The sequence below is a fragment of the Balaenoptera acutorostrata genome, chromosome 8 (genome assembly GCF_949987535.1).
Source record: "Balaenoptera acutorostrata chromosome 8, mBalAcu1.1, whole genome shotgun sequence".
Classification (NCBI taxonomy): domain Eukaryota; kingdom Metazoa; phylum Chordata; class Mammalia; order Artiodactyla; family Balaenopteridae; genus Balaenoptera; species Balaenoptera acutorostrata.
The window spans coordinates 86,520,998-86,537,825 of NC_080071.1; the positions used below are offsets into that span (position 1 = coordinate 86,520,998).

Here is a 16,828-nt window from a genome sequence, read left to right on the forward strand (position 1 = left end):
ATATTTTTTATGAAAAATAACTATTTTCCAAACTAAAAAAAAAATTAGTGAGAAGACTGACATTGTTTTACACTTTTATAAATTTCTTTAATGTCTGGCTTAATGGAGGACAGCTGGATTCTTATCTCTGCTTCTACATTCAGTTTGTCACAGTATCTGTCACGCTTCGTATAACCACTGAGAGGTTGATCATTAAAAAGACAAAACATGCCTTAGTATTATTATGAAAATAATTGTGACCTTCTAGACTACCCTGAAGGGACTCTCCAAGTGTAGTATGGGGAACGCTTCTAGATCCCCAGGTTTCCCCAGACTACATTTTGAGAACTGCTGGCCTAAGCCAACACTGGTTCACTCTTTTTTTTTTTAAATTTTCATTGGAGTGCAGTTTATTTATTTATTTATTTATTTATATAAATTTATTTACTTATTTATTTATTTTTGGCTGCATTGGGTCTTCGTTGCTGCACACGGGCTTTCTCTAGTTGCGGTGAGCGGGGGCTACCCTTCGCTGCAGTGCGCAGGCTTCTCATTGCGGTGGCTTTTCTTGCTGCAGAGCATGGGCTCTAGGCGCACGGGCTTCAGTAGTTGTGGCATGTGGGCTCTAGAGCACAGGCTCAGTAGTTGTGGCACACAGGCTCAGTAGTTGTGGCGCACGGGCTTAGTTGCTCCGCGGCATGTGGGATCTTCCCGGACCAGGGCTCGAACCCGTATCCCCCGCATCGGCAGGCGGATTCTTAACCCCTGGGCCACCAGGAAAGTCCCTGGTTCACTCTTTAACTGAACAATCTATTCTAATTCACCCTGCAATAGCGTCAAACCCCTTCATGGATCCCCAAATTTCAGGTTATCTTGACATCCAAATGCCTCTGAGTGATTTCCCCATCTCTCTGGATAACAAGAGCTCTCCTCACGTGCACTCTGATGGTTGGCAGTGCTTCCAGGAATATGGTCTGGAGGAGCGCTCTGAGGACGCATCCAGGATCAGCAGGAAGAGTCCTGCTCTGGTTTTGTTGACTAGAGTGGGTGGGGTGGCACGAGTAACCGCTAGCGGCTGTCCCTGCCCGGAGGTTTAACACTGCTCCAGTTGCCAGCCTCCCTTTGGCTCTTCAATTATCCACCGGGCACTTGCTATCGGCCCATGCTATTGAGCCTCTTGGCGAGACAGGATATTCCTCTGCTGAATGAATGTCATAGAACAAGCAGGAAAAATAAAGAGATCCTTGTAATTCTGTCTGAGACCCCTCCAGCCCCTCACCCCCCCACCCCAGCCCAGCAGTAGCCTCCGAACTCACCAGAAGGGCGGCAGTCTCTGTGACCGTGTAAAGCCCATGGGTGAGAAGGCGGGAAGAGCAGCAGACTGTCCGGAACCCAAAGGTGGAGGTCCTGAGAGGCTGGTGTCCCGGAGAGATGGGACCCACTGCGGCCAAGGAGGGAGGCCCTGGGGGAAGAGAGGACCATATGCAAGGAGGGCGGTGCCAGGGGTGCCACACACGCGCACGCGCACGCACACACAGTACCCGCAGTGCCGCTGTGCCAGCCCCTGTGGGATGGGTCTGCTCTGTGTGCCTGGCGCTCGTTCACGGCCCCCCCGTCGGGCACCACGCAAAGGCACCCTGTGTTTTCACACCCCCCTCAGCTGGACCACACGTCCCCGGCCCCCACTGTGCTCACATCCCCCCGTGCTGCCCAGTAGTCTGCTCGTCCTTCGGGTACCAGCTCTTGAGCCACTTACGGCAAAAAAAAAAAAAAAAAAAAGCCCCCTCCAGGCGTGGGTGAGCTCTCTCTTATCTGCTCCCTTACAACCCAGTCCAATACGATCCTTCACTGCTCTGGAGGTTACATGTGTAAGTTGACTCCTGCATCGCCCATTCGGAAGTACGTTGTAATTTTTTGCTAATTGACTTGTTGGCTGGTTGGCCACCCGGCTGGGTATTACTCATTTTGTTTGGTGAAGTGCATAGTTACAGGTGCTGCCAGCTGTGGGAACAGTTTCCTCCACATCGACACTTGGGTCCTGTTGCTCTTGTTTTTCTTCATTCTAGCGCTTGACCACATCGCACCCTGGAGAGCAGAGGGAGACCGTTCTGCAGGCCTACATCAGCAACGACCTCTTGGACTGTCACAGCCATAGCCAGGTGGGTGAGAGAGGGGCCAGCGCCCAGCCAGGGCCTGCATTTCTGGGAAGGATCTTAGAAGGAGGAGGCTTTCATTTCATGCATATCTTCAGCGTAGCGACTGTATGTCAGCCTGGGGCTTCTGTTAGCTTCCGAAATCTGCTGTCCACCCTGGACACTGGCCCACTTTTCACTTCTAATGCAGAGTCCTAAACAAGTTAGTACTGCTTGATTCAACTCTGCAGCTCTTTTCTGCCATTTTTCCTTTTCTCAAATTCCCCGCTCTTTCCCTCACCCCACTGCTTACCATGAGTCCTGAAAACTCAACATGACTTACAATGGGCAAGGCAGGTAAGCAGATTCAAATTGTTTTCATCTGGGCCTGACTTAAAAAGTGTCTTCAACACTCTTTGTATATAGCTTTGGACCAGATAGGTCTAATGGTGCAGCGGGAAAAGTATGGGGTTTAGAGGGAGATAAACTGGTTTCAAATCTCTGCCCCACCGACTATTGGCCAGACACCCTTAAGCAAATTTCTCAATCTCAGAAAGCTTTCCACCACCAAGAAGGGGCCATCTTCTGCCTCGTGAGGTTGTTGGGATGGTTGCATGTGGTCACGTGTGGGAAGAACTTAACCCAGGGCCCAGCTCGGAGGAGTCCTCCCCACTCCTCATCCCTTTTCCCTGTTCTCAGCACCTGTTATCCTCCCGAAGGAGGATTGAGAGCTTGAACATGCCCTATGTAGAGAAGATACTGCATCTCATTATTTCAGTTTCATCGTTAGCAAAATGTTCTAAAAACTTCATCTCCCTACTGTTAAGCTTCACGGTGTGCGCCCTGAGTGCAGTATCAATACCTCTTAGGATCGCTGATGAAACAGCCCTGGAGAAAGCTTGTTGCACGTAATCTGTTGTGTGCACAGGTGACAACATTTAAGGGTTTTGAGTTTCTTCTTTGTACACAATCACATTGTTCCCATGAAACAGTTAAGTATGAAAAATAGTCCCTCAAATTCTTATTTTCTTTTCCTTTTTTTTCCTGTTGGTATTTGTAATGGCATGGAAACCAGCCTATAAGACACGAAGCAGCTGAATAATATACTGTCATGACTTACGAACTCAAATTCAAAGAGTGAATTCAATACTGATTCTTTCTGAACTGTGATATTTCATTGAATCTAAGATGTAATTTCTCCCCCCATTTTAGCATCTCCGAAACTGGGGTGTATCTAATAGCTGATGGCCTGTTACAGTTTAACTTGCAGTGCTTTTTTCTTTCTTGGTTATATATAAAAAAATAATATGTCCTCCTATGAAAGGTGTCAGGTTTTGTGATATATGATATTTGTCAAAATGCTGAAATCTTTATAGCCACTGAAAATGTCATATCTTCCTCAGGTCATTATTTTTAATTGCTATGGCTTATTTTTTTTTTTTTAATAAGGAATGAGCTGGAGTTATGTTAAGATGTCAGAGAATCTGCAGAGCAGGAGAACTCCTTGGGAAACATGGGTGCCGTGTCACCATGACACCAAAATAAATTGGGAGATATATATATATATCCCACGTTTTGTTTATCCACTGATCAACAGACACTTGAGTTACCTCTACCGTTTGGCTGTTGTAAATAATGCTGCATTGAACATGAGTGTGCACACCTTCACTTTTGTCTCAATCAGTTCCTTGCTTTTCTTTGTAGTGTCCGCATTTGCATATGTACCCTGAATAATATAGTGTTTGATTTGGGGTTTGCTGAGTAGCAAGCACAGACCTTGCTCTGCAAGGAAAGGGTACTGTTTCCATGTTAGATGAAGGCACCGAGGGGAAGATGACATGAATAAAATTGCTGGATTATAATCAGACGTAGCTTCCCTGGGCTCTTAATGGTCCCCTCTGGGGACATTGGTAATCAAAGTCAGGAGAGAGTCCCGGGAAGCACAGGGCCTCTGGCAGGGCTGAAAGGTAGGCCAGGTACTGGTTATCCAGCAGCAATATGTATGGCCAAGGGGAATGGTGAGCCGCTCTGTAATTTGGGTTTTTAAGCTTGCCTCGTCTACTTCTAGTTCTCAGGAGCTGATCACATGAGAACACTCCTGTGGGGATGAAGAGACTTTCCCCAGCTGATCCGCACAGCAGGGTGTGAGTGGGGGAGCTGGAGCTTCATCAGAGCAAGGGCAGGGGTGTCCAAGTGTGGGTGAGTCTGGGCTCCCCTTACCCAGGTAGTTTGCACTCTGTTTGAAAACATGTTACATGGTGCACTACTTTGGAACCCTGGCCATATTTACTAAAACCGCATAGTCTGTGTCCTAGCAAAACCACTCCCAAGTATAACCCCAACAGAAATGTGTCCGTACGTTCAACTAAAAGATGTGTAAGAATGCTCATAGCAGCACTATTTATAAGAAGCAAAACACTGGCTATAACCCGAATGTCCCATCAAGAGTAGACTGGATAAATCACCTGGGATATATCTGTAAAATGGGATATATTGAGCAATGAGAAGGAGTACACAGCATACAACATGGATGAATCTCACAAACATGATACTGAATGAAAAAAGTCAGGTATAAAAGAATACATACTGCATGACTTTATTTGTTAAAAAATTTAAAAACGGACAGAACTAACCTACGATATAAGAAGCCAGGAGAGATATTGCCCTTGATTTGGAAAGGGACCCCGGAAGGGCATCTGGGGCTTTGGTAATGTTCTGTTTCTTGATTTGACTACCGGTTACCCACATGTCATCAAGCTGCACACTCATGATCTGGGCAATATTCTGTATGGATGTTATATTTCAATAAAAATTTTACCTAAATGAAGATGGTACAGTGGCAATAGGCATCTTGGGGATGACAGCCTTTGGTATGTCACTTTCTTGAACCAGTCATTCAGCCTGTACTGGTGGCCCTCCACATCTGGGGCACAGCTGCCTTCCAGAAATCTCTTTTCACCAAACGTATGTTGATTCCTTGCAGCCCTTTCCTGAATTGGATCCCTGTTTCCAATATTCCATACTGTCTTCTTGGTGAAGCACAGCCTTTAGTTAATAGCTTCTAGAAAAAGGATGGATGGGGAGTATATTTTTCAAGACTGTGTATGTCTGAAAATATCGTTACCCTTTGTATAGAACTCTGGGTTGTAAGTAATTATCCTTCAGAATTTTGAAGATATTGCTTCATTGTCTTTTAGGTTCCAGTGCTGCTGTTGAAAAGTCCCAAGCCATTCTAATTCCTGACCCTTTGTATGTGACCTGTTTTTTCTCTCTAGAAACGTGTTGAATCTTTTCTTTTTCACCAGTGTTAATGAATTTCCCATTGATGGCTTTCATGATGTGTATTTGATTCACTGTTTTGAGCACTTTGTGAGCCCTTTCAATCTGACAACTTTAGTTCTGGGAACTGTTCTTGAGTTGTTTTGTTGATGATTTCCTCTATTGTTTTCTCTGTTCATTCTTTCTGAATGTTGGGCCTCTTGAACTCTGTTCATTCTTTCTGTTCATTCTTTCTGAATGTTGGGCTTCTTCTTTCTGAATGTTGGCTCTCTAATTATCTTTTTTCTCATATTTTCCATGTTTTTCTTTTTGTTCCACTTTCTGGGAGATTTCCTCATCTTTATTTTCCAACCCTCCTGTAGAGTTTTTCATTTCCCTTTTTTGTGTTTTTTTGGGTTTTTTTTTTTGTAGCATTCTGTTGTTTCATGGATACAGTTATATCTCTGAGGATATTAATGACAAATTTTTGTCTATTTTTAGTTTTCTTCTCCCTGCACAGTTTCATTTCCTCCAAGTTGCTTCTGTCCCCTGCCCCATTTGTTTTGGCCTTATTTTCCATGTTAGAAACTTTCCTTGAGTTCCTGGTAGACCTTGGTTATCTCCTAATGTTTAGAGTGGAGGGACTGAAAAGCTGATTGGCGGTTCTGAGGGTGAGGGTCAGGCCTGTAGGCATAGAGCTCCACTGAGGGTGACCCCGGTGGGCCATCTATTAGGAACCTCTGATTTCAGGAACTTTAGTTCTTTTCCTGTTTCCAGGGCTGGTCATTCTCCTCCAAGAAGTGTCTTCTAATCTGCCTAGAAGGTAACAGTCTGGTTGGCAGTGTTCCGAGAGCCAGGTAGGGGAAGAGGACGGGGGTGGCTCTCTGTTGAGTATTTATCCTGCCTTTAGGCACCACCCCTACTCCATTTTGGGTGTGGCAGCCCTGCTCACCTGTGCCTGCTGTCCTCCGTCCAGAGACCTTTTGTGTTGCCCTCGAAAGAGAGCGCTCCCAGATGTGTGATGGGAGGTGCACGGGAGGACAGCTGTGCAGGAGCAGCGCGAGGGGGACCTAGCTGCTGCTTCCACCGCTTTCATTCATTCTTCTTGATTTCCCCCCAGTTCTTGAGACTTTTGAGGACTACGTGACATAAGCTGGGTGATTCCTCCTTGCCCGCTTGGCGTTCTTGGGTCTGCTAAGTTTGTTACCATCCTGCATTCCTGATTCCAAAATTGTGTTGTTATAGTTTCCTGTGCTGTCCTCTCTGTCCTTGAGGATTTGTCTCCTTAAAAAAGCCATTTACTGTAGTCTGATGGTGGTTTTGGAGGGAGCAAAATTAGACGAGTGTTGGATCAATCGTTCTACCTAGAAGAACCTCAACAACAGTCATAGCAAATAGTATTGCTTACTTGGTGTCAGTCACCATTCTAAGTGCTTTGAATAATTAATTCTCCTAATTTGGAAGTCTGAACAACTTATATTTTTTTGCCAACTCTCAGAAAAACATCAGTTGGAAATCAAGACTGAATCACCTCTAATAAGTTCACTCAGAGGAAGAGAACAGCAGACCTGCAGAGGAGACGTATGCTTCTCTCTCACTTTTCTTTCACTTCATGGCTTTTCCTCTTTTGATATATTGTTTTTTCTCCCACAGAGGAATGTGCTGCAGCTGCTGCACTCAAAGAGCGAGGTGGTGCGGCAGTACACGGCCAGGCTCGTCAACGCTTTCGCGTCCCTGGCAGAAGGTGAGACGGCAGCTCTCCTTGCCGGCTGAGGGAAAAAAATGAAAAGCTGAGAATTATGTTTTATTTGGCGGATGAAACTGAGGACTTAAGCCCGGCCGCAGCATCTCATATAGCTCGGAGGTGCTGCTCCGAAGAGGCAAGGGGGGAGCCAGGGTATATAGGAGTTTTTGCAGCAAAGATGAGGTAGACAGAGCATCAAAAGATTACTGTTAAAGAAAACCAGACATCTCGAGTTAAGGAATTCAGCACTTTTCTGTGTACGGGAAGATACAAGAGTCTGGGCTCACTGAAATCATCCCTTTGACGGGCACCTCAGTGATCTAGGGCCATATCCTGTGCTTTCCCATCCTGAGCCTCCTCAGGGTGCACCGCTGGGGGTGGCTGCAGGGGCTGAGGGCTTGGCAGTGGGCAGCCCGTTGGTCTCCATCCTGAGTCCCCTCAGGGCTCACCGTCCAGAGTGGCTGTAGAGGCTTGATGGCTGCAACATCCTTTGCTTACTGATATGGCAGCCAACATTTTTTTTTTCATTGATACCTTCAGAGAGAAGAGCTAGGTCTTGTGGATGTGTTTTTCCCTGTGAAAACACATTCTTCCCCAAGTTTCTTGGCAATGACATGTGTTTCCTCAGTTTATTACTGTTTAATGCAGCTAAGGTCTTTTGAAAAACTTAGTTGTTGTCATATTGCTGTAATTTATGTCAGAGCACATTTTGATGGTTTTGGAGTTTATTTTGTTAGCCTTTGGTTTTATTTTGTAAGCTTTCTGGTACTGTAACGTAGTACTTTTTAGATTGCTCTCAAGATAGCAGGTAATGCATTTTTTATCATTTTCTACTTAAGGCCAAATAAGGTTGGTGAAATAAAGTGATCCCAATAAGCACTATACCATGTCTTTCAAAAGACTAAGCCTTTTAAATCAAGAGGATTTGAAAATTCCCAAAATAACATGCCACCATAATTTAATTCAAAATGATTTTACAAAATGCCATTACCTTCCATAAATTCTAATTTGTTTGAGCTCTTTTTAACATGAATAATGGGAGTTTTAAATTGTGACTGTATGACACTCCAAAAGTTTTTTCATTCATTTGTTTGTTCTTCCAGCCATTTAACAAACATTTTATGATAAGCCAGGGTATGTGCCAGGGACCATTCATATAATACGGTTGAACTTTACGTCTGAAATTAACGTCATCTGTATCAAGATACAAGTTCACAACAAGCTAGTGATAGGGTTCCAGGTATGGTTCCTAACTTCTTCTCCAGGCCATGGGTGTGTCCAGAAAGCTCTACTGGGCTGCCTCTATTGTTAAGACTAAGGGGTTCATAACACACAGATTCATCACCCCCTTTTTCCTCGTGATCTGACTTTTGGGTTCAAGATTTTGGGTAGGGACTTCCCTGGCGGTCCAGTGGTTGGGACTTTGCCTTCCAGTGCAGGGGCTGTGGGTTCGATCCCTGGTCGGGGAGCTAAGAGCCCACATGCCTCAGGGCCAAAAAACCAAAACATAGAACAGAAGCAGTATAGTAACAAATTCAATAAAGACTTTAAAAACAAAAAATGGTCCACAGCAAAAAAAATGTTTAAAAAAAAAAAAAAAAGATTTTGGGTAAATAAAAGACAGTGCTCCGCACAAGAACACAGTGATGAATCGTGTTTAGATGACAGGAAAAGTGGTTTTCCATTCATTAGATAGTTGATTGAGTAAAACCAACTTGCAGTTGAAATATGCTTTAATAAGTTTTCTAGAACGTAAAATTACCCAAACTCTACGTGTGTTATATGCAAAGTTTTCATAGAAAGTGGTTTTGGAGCATGAACTTAACACAAGATAAATTCTCTCCCTTGCTCATCTCTGGTTATATTATTAGGTCGCCGCTACCTTGCGCAGAGCACGAAGGTGCTGCGGATGCTGGAAGAAAGGCTGAAGGAGGAAGACAAGGACGTCATCACCCGGGAGAATGTTCTCGGGGCCTTGCAGAAGTTCAGCCTCAGGTGCTGACCGTGCAGTAGGTCATGGTGGCGCCTGTGAAATCAACTTGGGGGTTTCTTAGCCACTGTTTTGTGCTTATTTGGTCCCAGTGACAATCCAAGATGCAGGTGATATTTTTCAGTGAATGCTTAGAAGAGGTTGGGTGGCTTTCTGAAGAAGAGCTGGAAAGCGTATCTCGGATCCACTAAACCGTCCTGCTCCTACACTCTAAAGCACTGTTATATTCTCCTAATGACCATTATCTCGTGCTGACCAGGTGCTAGATGCCAGATTGTGTCTCAAGCCACGTGCAAGGTTTGGAGATAAGCACATGAATGCACCCCGATAGAGCCTCCACCTGCAAGTGCTCGGTGTTCACTGTGGGAGAGGCACGTGTAAATGCACAATCACAGTCGGTGGGGTAGGTCGCTCTGTGGAAGTCAGGGGTGGAGCCTCCTGGGTCCTGGTCCACCCATCTCAGCCACCTGCCCTGTCATCTCAGCCTGGACCTGGTCATGACTTGGGAGTGCTCCACATTAGAGATTTAAAACTCAGACACCTCTTCTTGAAGCAGATCTGATGTCCTCCCAGAGCTTTTTTTTCTAAATTGGCAGCACTATTAAGGTGTATTTTACATACCACAAAATTTACCCGTTTTAAGTGTACAATTCAATGATTTTTGGTATATTTACGGCGTTGTACAACCATCACCACAGTCTAATTTTAGAACATTTCCATCACCACAGAAAGAAACTTCATGCCTATTTGCAGTCACTTTTCATTCCTATCCCTCACCCGAGGTAACCACCACTCTGTTTTCTGTAGATTTACCTGTACTGATGTGGTCTTTTGTGACTGGCTTCTTTCGCTTGGCATAATGTTTTTGAGGTTCATACAAGTAGCATGTATCAGTACTTTGTTCCTTTGTGTTGCCGAATAACATTCCATTACGTGGATAGACCACATTTTGTGTATTCATTCATCAGTTGATGATATCTTGGTTGTTTCTACTTTTTGGCTATTATGCATAATGCTGCTATGAACATTTGCATACAAGTCTTCGTGTAGACCCATGTTTTCTTTTCTCCTGGGTAGGTATCTAGGAGTGGAATTGCTGGGTCATATGCTAATTCTTCCAGAATCCATATTCCCTCATGACCACCTGACTTTCTCGTTGACTACTAAGAATTTAAGTACCTGAGTCCCTAACTTTTTCTTCTCACCAGATGTGGTTAACATCTGACTGACTCTCACTAATAACCTAAAACCTGAAAAGGGACGTATTCTAAGTGTGTATATGTTTTGTGTGGGGAAAGCTGTAGGTATGTAGTTCCTACTATTTGCCACGTCCCTGCTGATGAAAATTTCTTGTTCTACCTATATGAATTGAAAGAACTATAAATAATCTCCAGAGTTATTACTTCCTCAGATCATAGGAACATGTTTCTGTTTGTTTATAAAGATGATTTAGCTTGATGTTGACTATATTTGAAAAACTTTTAGAAATTTAATAACTGTAGTTATTATAGTGCTTAGTCCCATCAATTCTTAAGGTTGACATGATAACATCCACTGTAACACATTATGATGAGGCACTGGATTTTGTAAGATTTTCCACCTGGACCTTGGGTAGAAAATAATTCCATATAAATTGTATTACCCAGGTTACTAAACTACCCTTATTCTATAGAGATCTGAATCAAAATGGTATTGAGCTGGTTTTATATGAGCTGGTCTTCTTTTTTGTATTTCTTTATTTTTACATAGCTCAAAGTGCCCAAACTAGATTATATAGACTAGACTTTAGGTAAAAATCTGTTTGTCAGTGAACTATTTCTATGACTCTGTTTCCTGGGTTAAGTAGACCAAAAGCTATCAATAAATACTTATTAAGTATTTGAAGTAATACGCTGCTAATTCTAAATATTGAAAAGGAAACTTTCGGAGTAGGAAGTCTCCTTACTGCCTTATTTTTCTTTAAACCTTTAATAATATCCCTTATTTTTCTTTAAACCTTTAATAATATCCCTGAAAGGTAAAGAATTTATTGTTGTAGTTTCCGTTGTACAGGTCTAACAGTAAGATACTCGCCAGCGTCCGTAACTTCTGTGAAGTTTCTTTTCTGATGGGCACTCACACTGCTATGTACTCTCACGTGAGAGGTTTCTTGCTAACTCCCTGCAGGCTGTTTCATCCTAGGCGCCCACTGCAGACAGCGATGATTCGAGACGGCCTCATCTTCTGGCTGATTGACGTCTTGCAGGAGCCTGACTGCCTGTCTGACTACACGCTCGAGTACTCGGTGGCCCTGCTCATGAACCTCTGCCTCCGGAGCACAGGTCTCACTGTTGCCGTCCCCCCGCCCCCGGCTCTGGAGAACCCACGGGCCCGATGTGGTCTGCCTTTCGTTTCCCTCCCAGAAAACTCAAAACAGAAAAAGAGTGTGAAGCATGTCCAGCTAGGTAGAAAGCTATTGAACCCCAAAAGCCAAAATACCACTCTGGCCTTGGAAAGAATAATTTGTATATATATATATATGCAGTACCCACATTAAGAGGAGATTGAATTGCATTACATTTTTCTTCATCTTCATTGCATTATTCAAAGGTAGGAAGTGAAAAATTATGATCTGTTTTATCTGGAGACAGAGAAGCATGTTCCCAAGATTGCACAGGATTAAGTTGGTGACATTAAACCAGGCTTCCTGCCCTTAATCACAGTCGCCTTCCCCACTCCACCTCGTACAGACAGCGATTCCCACGTGACATCTCACGTCATTTACGTCTTGATCAATAAAGGGAGTGATTTTAGCTTTCCTGCAGGTTCCATCCCACTTAAATGATCTGTTCCCTGGGATGGAAGAAGCTTCCTTGGAGAGGTGCCACGTCCGGCCCATGGCTGACCTCTGTCTGAGCAGCAGCCCTGGTGTTGGGAGAAGGTTACCTGGATAAATAGCTCAGGGGTATTTGTTAGAAGCTCCTTCACCCTCAGACGCCTTGGAATCTGAACCACCTAACTGTGTGTTGTTGACTGACTAAATGACTTACTTCTATCTTCTCTTTTAAAAAAGTAGCATATGCAAATTTCCTAGCTTTAAAACATTTATCAGATTATAATCGGCTTTTCTTTATTATCATCAGTTTATTTGCAGCGATTGTCATGATGATGTTCGGAATTTCTGAAATAGCTGTAGGATTTTTAAGTGATGGTGTGTGCACTTGGGAGGAGAGCATGGCTCTTTGACTCATCTCGCTTTCAGTGTAGTGAACAGCTCTGACCTCCTGATAATAAGAACTGCCGCCACTTACTGAGCACTGGGAGTGTGCCACCCTATACTGAGCTGCCGGGACGTCCCTGGCGGTCCAGTGTTTAAGACTCCATGCTTCCAATGCAGGGGGTGCAGGTTCGATCCCTGGTCGGGGAACTAAGGTCCCACAGGCTGTGGCGCTCGGCCAAAAAAACCAAAAAACTGATGCTCTCTTTCTGTCTCATGCTCCTGTCTCCTTTTCTCATATTGCTTTGGGAAACTTTAGTGTTAACATCCTGAGATATACTGAGCTACTTAATTCTACATCGCTCTTTGAGGTGGACATTAATAATCTCCAAGGGACCCCTGAGGAAGAAATTGGGCCCCAAATCGGTGAAGTGACTCACCCAGGGTCACACAGCTCACAGGCAGAGGAGCCAAGGTTCATATTCAAGTCTGCCTGACTTGAAACTCTGCCTCTGAGTTTAGACATGTCCCGTTTTGTTTCTCTCTTTTTCTCCTAAAGGGAAGAACATGTGTGCCAAGGTGGCGGGCCTCGTGCTGAAAGTTCTTTCGGATCTGCTCGGCCATGAAAACCACGAGGTACCCGGTCAGCGCCGTAAGCCCCGGGCTTGGGGGAGGGTGGCCCGGGGTACTTACTGCACTTGCCCTCTTCCAGGTATTTGTATAAGCTACGTCAGGGCTTTTATCATTTTTAAATTCTGGCACCCAGAGCAGGAGGCTGTCCCCTGGCTTCCTGCTGTGAGCACGACTGCCATTCGCTGGCCTGTGCTGCTCCCTCCCGGGGGTTGTTTCTTCCTCCTGGTCACCTCCCCCTGCTTCACTCCTCCCCCCATGTTGACACTCCTCTGTTCGCTTTCATATATGTCCATGGACATGTATGTAACCTGAAAATATATTTAATATTATGGGTGTGTTCAATTTGTATAAATAACATTGCCCTCTAAATCTCATCCTTTTCTTCCATTTTCACTGTGTCTTTAGGACCTTTCTCTGTTGCTTTATGTACGTGTAGGTCCTTAACTCTCGCTGCTGCACAGGAGCCCCTTGTTGGCAGCCCTCCTGTTTCACTTATCCAGTCCCCCAGGGGTGCCCCGTTTGCTAGCCTTCACCCCTCTGCTGCCACAGCCGTCCTCGGCGGACGTGGCCGCACTTCCCCCTCGAGGGCCCGAGCCGGAGCTTCCCTGGGGCGTAGACACCCGTCACCGCTGGCTCACCCCACGTGTCAGTCTTGGGTCAGAATCCTGCCGAACTGTCCGCAGGATGGCCGTCCTTGCGTCTGCTCTCATCCGTGTGGTGCTCTAGCCAATGGGCGGCAAGCCCTTTTTCAATAAAATAGAGGTCTGGATCCGCTAACACACACTATGATTATGCTCTCACCCGCTTTCTACAAATGCCTTTGTGGAAACTATGACATCACTTTGCACCTGAAGCCAAAACCTCCACAAAGATCTGCCCTCTTTAGCCGGCTCTTGATAATACGTTAAGAGTCAAACAGAGAAAAAGCCAACAGGAAAAAAAGGATAAAGTGTATAAATGGACAGTTTACAGAACAGTAAATCTTGATGGTCTGTAAATATGAAAAGATCTTCAATTTTGCTAGTAGTCAGGGAAATGAAAATAAAAACAACTATAGGATGTCTTCTCTTCCCCATTAGATTAGCGGAAATGAAAAGTGGTAAGAAATCCAGTTCTGGAAAAGAGTGGTGGGAAATGACCGCCCCCATTGCTGCGGAGAGGCTGTATGCAGCATGCAGTCCGCTCGAAAGGGAAAGCCCATTTATCAAGCGGCTGCCGTGTACCATGTCCTGTCTGGCTTGATGTTAGGGTTACCTGTGTGAGTAAAACATGGGTCCTGTCCCTGAAGAGCTCATGGAGAGACCTAAGTATAAGTTTAGAAATATACTAAATCCTGGGAGTTAGCTGGTGGCCTAGGGGTTAGGATTCTGGGCTTTCACTGCCGTGGCCCGGGTTTAATCCCTGGTCAGGGAACTGAGGTCCTGCAAGCCACGCAGGGCAGCAGGTAAGTAAATAAATACTGAATCCAGCGCAGAAGCAGAGGGAGGGATGTACAGGGAGCAGAGCAGCCTGTCTGGGGGCTCAGGAAAGGCTTCCTCTGAGATATGTCTGAGCTGAGTTTTATTTTTTAGTTAATTAATTATTTATTTTGGCCACACCGTGCGGCCTGTGGGATCTTAGTTCCCTGACCAGGGATTGAACCCGCACCCCTTGCATTGGAAGCACGGAGTCTTAACCGCTGGACTGCCAGGGAAGCCCCTGAGCTGAGTTTCAAAGGATGAACCATAGGTTTCCAGATAGACACATATGGGAAGAGCATTCCCAGCAAGATGAGCTGCTAGAACCAGGCCGGGGCATGTCACAGCGTGCTGGGTGTGGGGGGCAGTCCCCTAAGTGGAATCTGTGTAGTGTGAATTCCAAGTGGCAGGAAGGGAGGAGCAGAGGAAAGTGATACAGAGGCCAAACTTTGAAGAGCCCTGTGTTCTACAGTAAGGAGTTAGGACTTTCCGGGTAGTTTCTGTGAAAGGTTCCCGAGGTCGGGGGAGGGATGATTTGGCCCATGCTGTAGAATCTTGGCAATGATATGATGGTTGGATTAAAGGGTGAACATAGAAAGCAGAGAGGCCCTTTTGGAGATCTCACGTAGCCTAGGTCATGGACGATGATGTCTGAACAAGGACTGTAGCGGCACCTATGGAAAAGAAGGGTTCCCACTAAACATGGCTTGGAGACCCAACACTGGAGGGTAAGAAGAGAGAGGAATCAGTGATGCCTCCAAAGGTTCTAGCCTGAGTCATCAGGATGACAGTAATTCAGCAATGACATGTAACGGGAGTAAGCTTCGGGAGAGAATGATGCCCTTGGTTTTGAACTCTTAGTTTCAGCTGTTGCCCTGGGACGTGCCAGTGGAGATGTCTGTCATTTGGAGACCTGCATCCTGGGGCTCAGGGAGCTGTGGCGGTGGCAGTGCTTGCCCTCCTCGCTAGCCAGGCCGTTCTCAAGGGTAGTGCGTGATGTTTGAGTTGTATGGTATTTGAGAACCTGCAAATGACTGTTTTCTCTCCCCTTAAAGATACAGCCGTATGTGAATGGAGCTCTGTACAGTATCCTTTCTATTCCATCCATTCGTGAAGAAGCAAGAGCAATGGTAAGAAAACGTGCTGTGGGATCAGTCAGCTCCTGTCAGTGCCACGTTCAGAGGCTATTAGAACAAGGGGTTCCTGACGGGTCCCCAGGGAAGGGCTTCAGATAGCTTCTGAACTCCCTGAAATTGTATCCCAAATACATATTTGCAGTTTTCTGGGGAGAGAGTTTGTGGTTTTTATCAGATTCTCAAGGGATCCCAGCCGACAGGATTAAGAACCACAGCATCAGAAGTTCCTAGCAGGTTTATTTTTTGGCAAGTTGTAGACATTTTTAAAAATTTAAGTGACTCATTTTAATTGGGGGCTTTGGGAATGCTTATGGATTTCATAGTAGGAGAAGCTTAGCAAGAAAATGATGAAACGGAGAAAATCATCACCCAGATTCACCTCCAGGCTTCCTGGAGGAATTGTGGCAGTGAGACCTGGGGCAATCATAACACTCCTCTAATCTGCAGGCATTCTGATAGCAACCAGGTGCAACAGATAAAACTGATAAAACTGTCTGGTTGGAAAAGAGTTAACTGAATATTTAATGTGTTTACTTTAGTGTTTATATTGGAAGCTTAAAACAAACCTCAGGTGATCAGCATCTTCTTTTGAGATGACAAACATTTCTAGATCTAATCAGAACCGTTGGAGTTTTGTCCTTTTTCCTTATGACATGTGAAACCGTGTGTGCATATTAAATGCTTAGAATGAAGGGATTAAATATATTTCCATCGTCAAAACACAGGCTAAATTCAGTTTGAGACCAATGAAGCATGTTCTTCCACTTGGCTTTGCTTACTTAGAAGAATTACTAAATCTTCTAATGGGTCATCTACAGTTACATCAGCAGTTATGCCAGAGACAAAAACTTATTTCAGATCCATTCTGTGTGGTCACGGTAAACAATGAAACTTAATTGCCTACTGCTTTTAAAGAAAAGAAGAAATCTGCTTTTTCAGTACAGAACAGGGGAAGATAAACTTGATTAAATTCTGCATTATGGTCATTCAGGTCAAAGAGAGGAATTGTCAACCAAGGCAGAGAACAAGGAAGAAAACATGTAGGTTGAAGATAAAGAAAGAACAGAGGTGACATGGAGTCCAAAAGCATGAAGGGCAGACATCCAGGGCACAGGGGTGGAGAAGGCGGACTTAACGGGCAGGAAAGGGACAGGCACCAAGTGGGGGGAAGGGACTCGCTGTTGTCGGACACGAGAGGGGTGGCCCTTAGAGATCATCCAGGCCAGAGAGAAAAGAGATGGAAGAATGGGACAGCCTCAGAGCCCTGTGCAGCAATATCCAGAGGTCTCACACGTCTGTCATT

The 16,828-nt window shown here is 44.9% G+C and overlaps 1 protein-coding gene across 4 annotated transcripts in view; it reads left to right on the forward strand.

Annotated features, from left to right (window-relative positions):
- ARMC9 (armadillo repeat containing 9) overlaps nucleotides 1-16,828 on the forward strand; it is a 155,966-nt gene that overhangs the window by 52,762 nt on the left and 86,376 nt on the right. For 3 of the 4 annotated variants that reach the window (XM_057551074.1, XM_057551075.1, XM_007184712.3), the window contains exons 12-17: nucleotides 2,046-2,138; nucleotides 7,023-7,113; nucleotides 8,985-9,108; nucleotides 11,270-11,424; nucleotides 12,859-12,935; nucleotides 15,445-15,519. In XM_057551074.1, the coding sequence (XP_057407057.1) occupies nucleotides 2,046-2,138; nucleotides 7,023-7,113; nucleotides 8,985-9,108; nucleotides 11,270-11,424; nucleotides 12,859-12,935; nucleotides 15,445-15,519 (615 nt within the window). The remainder of the gene's footprint in view (nucleotides 1-2,045; nucleotides 2,139-7,022; nucleotides 7,114-8,984; nucleotides 9,109-11,269; nucleotides 11,425-12,858; nucleotides 12,936-15,444; nucleotides 15,520-16,828) is intronic. The other variant, XM_007184710.3, reaches the window with a different exon arrangement.